Source organism: Sinocyclocheilus rhinocerous, unplaced genomic scaffold (genome assembly GCF_001515625.1).
Source record: "Sinocyclocheilus rhinocerous isolate Xijiao unplaced genomic scaffold, SAMN03320098_v1.1 scaffold203, whole genome shotgun sequence".
In the NCBI taxonomy this organism is placed as follows: domain Eukaryota; kingdom Metazoa; phylum Chordata; class Actinopteri; order Cypriniformes; family Cyprinidae; genus Sinocyclocheilus; species Sinocyclocheilus rhinocerous.
In genome coordinates, this window is record NW_015644353.1 from 358,314 (window position 1) to 368,770 (window position 10,457).

The 10,457-nt window shown below is 34.1% G+C and overlaps 1 protein-coding gene across 1 annotated transcript in view; it reads right to left on the reverse strand.

Annotated features, from left to right (window-relative positions):
• The window catches only part of LOC107758172 (kinesin heavy chain-like), a 39,423-nt gene that overhangs the window by 25,821 nt on the left and 3,145 nt on the right, over positions 1-10,457 (reverse strand). The window contains exons 2-5 of the mRNA XM_016575845.1: positions 2,668-2,755; positions 1,645-1,718; positions 1,352-1,456; positions 1,203-1,251 (exon numbers count right to left, since the gene is read on the reverse strand). Of these exons, the coding sequence (XP_016431331.1) occupies positions 1,203-1,251; positions 1,352-1,456; positions 1,645-1,718; positions 2,668-2,755 (316 nt within the window). The remainder of the gene's footprint in view (positions 1-1,202; positions 1,252-1,351; positions 1,457-1,644; positions 1,719-2,667; positions 2,756-10,457) is intronic.

Consider the following 10,457-nt stretch of genomic DNA (forward strand, 5'->3'; position numbering starts at 1 on the left):
AGTGGGATGTGTTGGTCCAGTGCGAGCGGGATGGTGTCTATGAACGTCCAGTGCCTGACAACTTCAGCTTGTCTGTAGCTCTTGAGAAACTCTACACACACACACACACACACACACACTGGAGAGAAACTTAGCGCATATGTGAATGTCAGTTTCCTTTTAATCAAATATAAATCGAGCGAGACTGACGTCATCTCATCCCCTCAGCGCCTGTTGATCTCTATCTGTCTGTCTGTTCTCTTCTGCTTTCATTGCTCCTCTCTCTCTCTCTCTCTCCCTCTCTCTCTCTCTGTCTGTCTACAGGTGTTTTCCCAGATTGTTCAGTGACTCAGCGATCGCAGCTGAATACAGATGAGCAGCACAGTCATCCGTCCAATCAGAATGCAGCAAAATGAGACAGATGGACACGTGTGTATGTATTCATAGATGTGAACACAAACACTCTCATTTAATGCTCATATGCTGAAAATAAACCAGCCTGAGGTGGTTGCAGGTCTTAGCTGGTGCATTTATTTGATCGAAAATGCTGTAAACTTTTTTTAAATATTATTAAAATTTAAAACAGCCATTTTCTATGTGAATATCTGTTAAACATGTAATTTATTCCTGTGATGTGCAGCTGTATTTTCAGCATCATTACTCCAGTCTTCAGTGTCACATGATCTTCAGAAATCATTCTAATATGCTGATTTGCTGCTCAAGAAACATTTCTGATTATCATCAATGCTGAAAACAGTGATACATTAAATTTTTCAGGATTCACAGATGAATAGAAAGTTCAAAAGAACAGCATTTATTTGAAATAGAAAACATTTGTAACATTATCAATGTCTTTACTGACACTTTTGATCAATTGAATGCATCCTTGATGAAATAAAGTATTAATTTCTTTTAAAAAAAAATTATTTTTTTCAAAAGTCATACCGGCTACACATTTTTCAATGTTTTCAATTTTCAGTGTAAATAAAAATGCAATTAAATTGTAAAATAGCAGTTGTTTATAAGTCAATTAAATGCTCTTTTTATATCCAGTTGAAATAATACCCACAACAATAAATGATATCAATGCATTTTAAATACAGCAAAGCCAGGTTACATTATATTGAGCGGGAAAATGCTTTAAAAAGATTCTCTGGAGGAGTCTGTGAATTACACACAGGCCTGTATTTAGGTCGACCCGAGAAAAAACACCGCAAACTCACCGTCAAGTAGGTCACGGATTTTATCCATGTAGATTTCAAAATAGGAAACCTTGAGAGAGAAGCAAGAACAGCTAATGAGGAGGAATTATCTGAAAGCATTTCATTTCTTCACACAAAAACTATTGTCTATAACGTGCTGTTATTTTCACCTTAATGTGGAACTCAAGGTTTTCGTCCATGGTGTAAATGTGGTTAAAAATGTCTTCAGCGATCCTCGGGATGATTCCCCTTCCGTCAGGATCGTGCAGTTTTCCCTGAGAGAGAGAGAAAGCAGTCGGTACACGTTTTATTTAATGTGAACATTCTGCTAAACGTCTTCTTTTGTGTTCCAGGGAATAAAGCGAGTTTTACCGTTTTGGAGCAACATGAGGGTGAGTAAATGATGACTAAATCTTAATTTCTGAGCAAATTGTTCTTTAAGCAGTGTAGAGAGCTGTTTTACCTCCATAGTGTAGGTTTTACCAGATGACGTCTGTCCGTACGCAAAGATGGTGCCGTTATAACCGTCCAGAACATCTGTAGAGAGAGAAACACTAAATCAACATAGAAAAGTGCTAGAAGTTTCATTGCATCAGCGCTTAGAAACAATGTGGATTTACTTTTAAATTGTAACATGTTTATATATAAGTGTAGCCTGCGCAGGACGATGATACAAAGTATCATCAATGTGCTCTAGGAAATAAATAGATACATTTGCTGATTTAGTTGTTAGAGCACAAAAAGTTAAATATTAAAAGAAGCCTAAATGAATAAAATTTTGCAGAATGTATGAATGACTTCTGATATAATTATTATTATTTATATCTTTTTTAAAAGTGTCATTAATGAAAAATTCTAAAACAACTATTCTATTTCAAATTGTTTTTAAATATTTCATTTTTTTTTTTTATTTGTATTTATAATTTAGTTGAATAATTGAAGACTAAAGTAAATGAGATTCATCTGAAAGGTAAAATTATTCTAAAATTGTTTAATTGCGCATATTTTATTTGAAGACATGTCATAATAGCAGCACTTTGAATGCAAATGTAATGATTTTACTCAGTTTTAATGTCTGAAATGTACATATAAATCTTGGAAATATTAAATAATAATCCCATTAATTTGTATTAAATTTAGTATTAAAAATAAAAAAGTATTAAATTAAACTCCAGCAGTCTAATTTTATAATTTCACGTCAAAATAGAAACTTTTATAACTTTTAAAAACGCTTACTGCACAAATATACTGCACAAATCCCTCATTAACAAACAGACACAAAAACCTTGATGTTCAACACAATACAATTTTAACACAAAATTAAATCAGTTAACCTCAAAACTCTTTCGACTGACTAAATCTGACAAATGTTGATATTCAGATAAAATGCAATTATCTTTATTTATAAGAAATAATGTGTCCTATACAATATTTTGAAATTTTTTATATATTGTTTTATAGAATTAATACCTATCTACACACTCACCTTTGACAATCTGTTTGGCACAGGTGTTGTACACCTGCTCCTGTGTGCAATTCGTGGGAAAGACTTTGTCAAAAACATACGGCTTCCCCTGTAAGACACAAACACATACAGTTATATACAGACAATTATATGTCCAGATTTGCCAGTTTAACCTTTAGAGCCACTATAAATATTAATTGGTACAGGTGGCCCCACCCCCGACTCACATCATTGGCTGAGAGATTCCACTCAACCAGGTTGGGGGCGGGGCTATCAGTTTGAAAACAATCACTGCAGTTTAAATATACAACACACACTTACCATGAAATAATATGCAACATACAGAAGAACTGCCTGTTATAATTTAACATGAAAGCAATTAGAGGTGAAAAACATTAAGCTCTTCAGTCAGTGATTAGTCCCTCTCTGCTTTAATTGATCCTCAGACGAGCATCAAAGTCTCCAGAGCAGACACACACACACATTATATGCAGTCAGTGTTTGTGATTTGCTTTCAGCTCTCAGAGAGTTCACTGCGGCGCAGTCCCTCGACGCGTCACGCTGACTGCTTTATGTCTGTGTGTGCTTGCAGGAATCGTAATGAGCGTCATAAAACGAGAGCACACAGTGTTTATGGTTGAAATCTGCGGCGATGAGATAATCAACACGTCCTCATGCGTGTGCATCTGTTTTTATAATATGACGACTGCCCAGAGTAACACAAGAAATGAAATTAAGAGCCGCAGCTGAGCGTGAAGGATTGTGGGATACGCTCTAATAGCTTTAGCCCAGCAGAGCTCTGCCATTAGCATTTCTCTCTGTAACAGCTTCATCCAAACATCCATGCGTTTCTCACACCGCTGCTGCGGCTCACACAGCACACATGTGACCCTGGAGCACAAAACCAGTCATAAGGGTCCATTTTGAAATTGAGATTTATACAATAAATAAGCTTTCCATTGATGTATGGTTTGTTATGATAGGACAATATTTGGCTGAGATACAACTATTTGAAAATCTGGAATCTGAGGGTGCAAAAAAATCTAAATATTGAGAAAATCATCTTTAAAGTTGTTCAAATTAAGTTCTTAGCAATGCATATTACTAATCAAAAATTAAGTTTTGATATATTTACGGTAGGAAATTTACAAAATATCTTCATGGAACATGATCTTTACTTAATATCCTAATGATTTTTGGCATAAAAGAAAAAATGTGTTGAAATGTCCAGTTATCTTGTCGTGATTACCACAAAAACATTTCTTACAACATCCTACTAACTTCATTTTCTAACAAACAAAAAAAACACATTATTTGAACATTTATTTGTAATATTCTGAGAAGTTCAAATGTCTAGTTTTCTTGTCGTGATTATAACGTTATTTAAAGGTTACAAAAGTGTTTCTGACAACATTCTAAAAACATTATTTTCACTAAAAATGTAACGTTACTTGAACAATTATTTTGTACTTTTCTAAGAATGCTAAAATGTCCAGTTTTCTTGTTGTGATTAGAACGTTATTTAAATGTTACAAAAAAGTTTCCAGGAACGTTCAAGTACAAATAACATCAAAAGGACATTCAGACATTGTTGATCTCAGAACATTTTTTTCTCAACATGATGAGACTGTATATCAAATATTAATAAAATCATAAGAATGCATATAAACTTTAAGAATGTTTTTTTTCCTAACATTTATATAACTTTAGTTTAAAAAACATTAGTGAAAGTTGTGAGAACATTCCCTGTCCTAGGTATATAGATAGATGTTAATAGAACGTCCGTTCATCTCCCAGCTAACAAAAATATGTTCTAGGAATATTTTGTTAACGTTCTCATTAAGTTATGAAAACATATCTCTGAATGTCCAGCTTTAAAAACTTTTTTTGGTTATATGAGCGATAAGGGAAAATTCCATTTTATAATTTTGCAAACATTATGGGAATGTTACATTTGAATGTTCTCTGTTTTATAATTTAAAAAATGTTTTGTCCAACTAATACTAAAACATTCCATAAACAATGTTTAAATAAATAAATAAAATTTTAAGAACATTATTAAAGACCAGAAAACTCTGAACAATGTTCTGTTAATGTTGCTGGAAGGACGTTTGTTAGCTGGGCTGGTCTTTACTAATGTTCTCATAAAATTAAGACAAAAATATTATTTATATATTCATATCATTCATGGAACATTTTTTCCTGGAGGTTCATCTAATGCTTTTTAAATGTTGCAGTTCCTGGAACGTTGAGAGAACATTCAAAAGTAACATTCACATAATATTTGCAACAGGGCAAAATGGAATGTTCTTTTAACATTTGCATAACAAAAAAAAAACCTTATTAAAACATAAGAAAAACTTTATAGAAATAGTATTTTTATAACTTAATGGAAACGTTAGCGAAACATTCTTAGAAGATATTTTTGTTAGCTGAGTAGAGTGATAGACAGACAGATTCCCTGAAGAGACACGAGCAGAACCACAGAACAGCGCAGACTGAACAGAAGTGAAAGGAAGAAAAGCGAGCAGTTGAAGGGAACGGTGCAGGGCAGATGTGAGATGAGGATGTGATCTGAATGTGTTCTGCAGGGACGTGAAGCGTGACGCTGAACAAGAACACACACACACACACACACTCTCACACACACACACACACACATACACACTCTCACACACACACACACACACACACTCTCACACACACACACACACATATATATATCAGAATAACCGGCCGCGCTGGGAGCTGAAATACACACAGGATCAGAGCGAAGCAGATGCACCTGAACTCCAGCAACAAACCCCAGAGCGCTTCATTAGATGCAGAAACAGCGCTGGTGTTTGCATGAGTGAGTGGGAGGACATTAGTGCTTCTCATCTGCTTTTATTTCAGCATTCAGATTTACACTGACATCAGGTGACAGATGAACATCCTTTGACGCATATGAATTATCTTCTCCTCCCTTTTAAAGGATTATCTTCTATAGCTCTGAATGGCTATATTTAGATATGTATTACATTTAGCATTTTCCCCTGCTGTCAGAATGGGCCTGTGACCCATTGCATTAACTAACAGTGACTACCGAACCTGGAGCCGGTTAAGTGTCGTCTACACCTGTGTGTGCATGTGCTCTTCCATGCACGCCTGCTAAAGAGCCCTGTGGCTTTGGCATGGAAATCAAGACCGATTCTAACAAGAAAGGCAGAGGCTGGAAGAGCTTTAAACTCAAGCTTTTTAATGGGAATAAAGCAGAAACTGCTCTCAAAATGTCACATTTGAATATTAATACAAACAGATTCACATTTTGAAATCCAAATGAAGTATTCATAAAAATTTCAGGAATTTAGAATGCTGATTATAAATGTAATGTGACACTTTAAAATAAAGCTATTTTCATAATTGAATCCTCTATAGTGATCCTATGATGTGAAACCTTTAGTTGAAGTGTTAAAGCTGAGTGTGTGCGTTTGTGCTCCAATTAAATTTTTGTATATGAAATGTATTATCATATGAAGTAAAAACTAATATTAAACCTATTAGAATTTGGAACAATTTCATATATTAGCATGTAGAGACTATACAAATATGTCTGTATATTTATGAGCAATACATTGTTGGACATATATGTCATGTACATGTATGTGATCCATCCTATAAGTCGCCAATACATGTTGATATTATATAAGTAAAAACAAAAGATAACCATATTTAATTGAATTTTTTATTTTTTTTTAAATATGTAAAAAAATAAAAAATAAAAAATAAAGTAATTTTTTTCAAAAACAAACATTTTTTGTATATATATATATATATATATATGTTGTTTTAAAAAAACTTTTAAAAATCATTGACATATTTGCCTACATAAAATATAAAAATCATCATATAGATATTAACATATGTACATATAAACACTATGGGGATTTTAGATATGTTATAATCTTCATCTATCCACAGAATGTACGTATGTGAAAATTATATCACCTTATAGGTAATATGGGAATATCACAGTACAATATATGCCATATATTGCATTTACATGCAGTGAAAAGACAATAATCCACGCCATAATTGTCTAACAAAAACATGTTTTCTTGCTTTGTAACTAGATGAATGGAATATGTCATGTGCAGACAGCTGCGTATCGAGCAGAGCTTGTTCTGAACTGCATTAGAGCGGCACAGACAGCAGCAATATTGAGCTGAGATGCATTATGTGCTGCTGCTGTAAACAGATCCGTCTGCAAAGTAGCCCAAACTCTATTTCTCTCTCTCACACACACACACACACTCAATTTTCTGGTGCATTCTTATCTTTCGTCTTCATATCTCTGTCTTTCATTAAATCCTCCAGCGGTTTGTCTCTACAGCGGCTGCTGATTTAGTGTCAGAGCAACTATCACACGGACAGCAGAGATTTCTTAGATGAGGATGATGAAGGTCACTGACAAGTCTTGAGCTTTTATCACATTCACTGAAAGTTAGAGATGGGAACAAAATAATGGGTAGATGCTTGTTAACGGCATCCGCTGGCTTGTGTTGAGCTTTGACAGCGTTTCTGCGGCGTAACAGAAGAGCTCATAATTAAGTCATTATGGGTTCCTACACTGAGAATAAATTATAATATGCTTATCAGGAGTGTGCCACTGAAAATTATTTCAAACTGAAATCATTTACATTCTGGAGGAGCGTCACTTAAGGAATGGTTCGCCAAAAATGAAAATTTCCTGAAAATGTGCTCTTCCTCAGGTCTTCCAAGATACAGATGAGTTTGTTTCTTCATCAGGTTTGGACAAATGTAGCACTGCATCAGTGTCTCAGCAATGGATGCTCTGCAGTGAATGGGTGCCGTCAGAATGAGAGTCCAAACAGCTGATAAAAACATCACAATAATCCACAAGTAATCCACAGCACTCCAGTCCATCAGTTAACATCTGGAGAAGACAAAAACTGAAACACATCCAGCATTAAGATGTTTTTAACTAAAATATGAGTCCATAATCCATAATAACGCTGAAAAAGTGCATCTCCTGTTGTCTCTCGAATCAAAATCCAGCCACATATGTGTTTAGAGCTGTTTAAACACTGCTTGATCTGTGCAGATTTCTCTCCTGATTCAGACCAGAACACTTTTTCACTGGAGGAAGCGTTATTATGGATTATGGATTATTTTAGTTAAAATGTCCTAATGATGGATTTGTTTCTCCTGAGGTTGAGGACATTCTCAGCAGATTTTGGGTGAATCTATCAGGAATAGAAGCTAAACCACAGGCTGCAGCTGTAAACATAGCTATAAATCATCTGAATTCAGTCAGATTTACTGCAATAGAAAGTGTTTATCTCTCTCTCACTGCGTGTAGAACTTGCCTCAAGACAGAAATTCAACAATAGGCGAGTAGTTCACACATCTATTTCATGATATCAACACTCTGGGTTTATAGGGAGTTTTGAACATGTTTTCTGCTGAGTTCAGCGTGAGCCGCGCCGCAAAAATAGGCTGAAGCAGAGCAATCTGGGTTGCAGTGTTGCAGGGCTTTTAGCTAGAAGCCACTAAATTCTCTTTAAATAGGGTCTCTGATTTCAGCTTTAGTAGACTTGCAGCAATATAATTAGTTTTTTTGCATATGGCGAAAAAAAAAAAATATATATATATATATATATATATAGCCAAAATATATTCCAAATATATATGGCAAACAATGAAACTTAATGAAATGTATTTTTTAATTGATATATAGTTTCAACCTTCATGTACCAAAGTATGTTTCAAAATGTATTTCCAGGGCAAGAAAATACATTTTCAATCAATATATTTTCAATTTATATATTTTGTAATATTGTATTGTTTTTGGAACATTGTAAAGCATGTTCCTAATAGCTAAGTTTTATTTAAATGTGTTGTATGTTCACACCTTATAGAAAACTAATTATGTTTTTCTTAAAATGTGACATGAATGTATTTTCTTGGATTGAAATATGCGGAGGGCAAAATTTCATTAAATATACAAATTATGAAATATTATTATATAAATATTATAAATATATATTTTCAATGATATACAAAAATATATTGGTAGAAAATACATATTTGAAATTTAATGAAATTTATATTTGAAATATAATATATATTTGAATATAGCCATGGGCAATATTAATTTTCACAGTTTTTTTTCTTACATTGAATCTATTTGACTCTTGACTCTTGATATTGTTGCATCTGAGGTTTAATTAATCAGCATTTTCCAAGGGGAAAATTTAACTATTTCATTTAGTTTTATTTACTTCAAAAAATGCACTTAAATAATAATGTGCAACATCTAAATGAACAGCTTTTGTTCAAGCCAAAAAATATTATTTAACATGACTGAATCAACATGCAAGTTACAGTACACTAGGTTACAACAAAAACTCATTTTTAAGGGTCAGATGAGGTAGAAATAAATCGAGCTGAAAGGTTCTGCACATTGTGATGTTTTGACAGTGACAGTAAAGCCTCTCTCTGACATCAACATTCATCACACACGTCTACAAACACATCTGTTCCTGACATCCACTCCTGACCGCAGACCAGACAACAAAGTAGCGTGCATGACACGGTGTCTCCTTCAGGTTGTATGCTGCATGCTTTTAAAGGCTGTGGACATAATCAAAGCCGACAGCCGCCTTCCTCTGACTTCTGATGCATGTCAGGATGTGAATCTACCAGCAGAAATCATTTCTACACAAATGTCACTTGAGAGTTCAGCGGCGCACAATGATCATTTATCTCAATGCTTTACTAATGAAAGACCTGCCTGGCCTTGAAGACGGTGCGGAACGAAAGAGAAAACGAACGCCGTGACGTTCATTTGAAACCAGCAATTGCCAAATGGGTTTTACCAGCCGTGTCAGTGCGATTGGGTCAGCCCTATTATGAAGAATGTTTTTAATGCTCCCTTCATTTCTTTTTCATAATATCTTGAAGTGAACACAATGTAGGGCTTCATTTTAAATTATTTCACTACATTGGTTTGAGTGGATGTGGATTTAATGACAGAATCCTCCAGGAAGTGACATCATTTTGGTGGGAACATTCTCAGAACGTTGTAGCAAGATTTTCTCGATGTTTTTCCAGTAATGTCAATAGAATGTTCATTGTCTTTAATAATGTTCTCAAAATGTTTGCACAAATACATTGATGCAATGTTCAGGGAATTTTTTAAACATCTTAGACATTTGTCTTGTTTTTCAATGTTACTTGTTTCGGAACGTTCAGAGAACATTCAAAAGCAACATTCCCAAAATGTTTGCAAAGTGATACAATGGAACGTTCCTTAACAATGCATAACAAACTTTCTAAAACATTTTTAAAAACTGGGTGTTTTGAACATTGAGAGAACATTCACAAATAATGTTTTCATAACTTAATGGGAGCCTTAGCAAAATGTTCTTAGAACATATTTTTGACAGCAGGATCAATGGATTTTAGTGAATCTTTGTGATGTTAGTTGGTTTGTTTCACTATAAAACATTCATCCTCTTTGGTCACAAATCAGTTTAATAATATCAACATTTCAAAAGATGATTAAATTATGAAAACAAACTTCAAGTTGATGTCTTCGTGTAAACTAACTGTTGTATTATTTCTGAGCATCTGCTATACACTTTTATAGAAATGCTTATTTATATTCAAGTTTTCAAATGTTACAGAGTTTCTGCAGAATAGGAATGACCCATTTATCAGTCTCACACACACACACACACACACACTCACTCACACACACACACACACACACACACACTCACACACACACACACACACACACACAC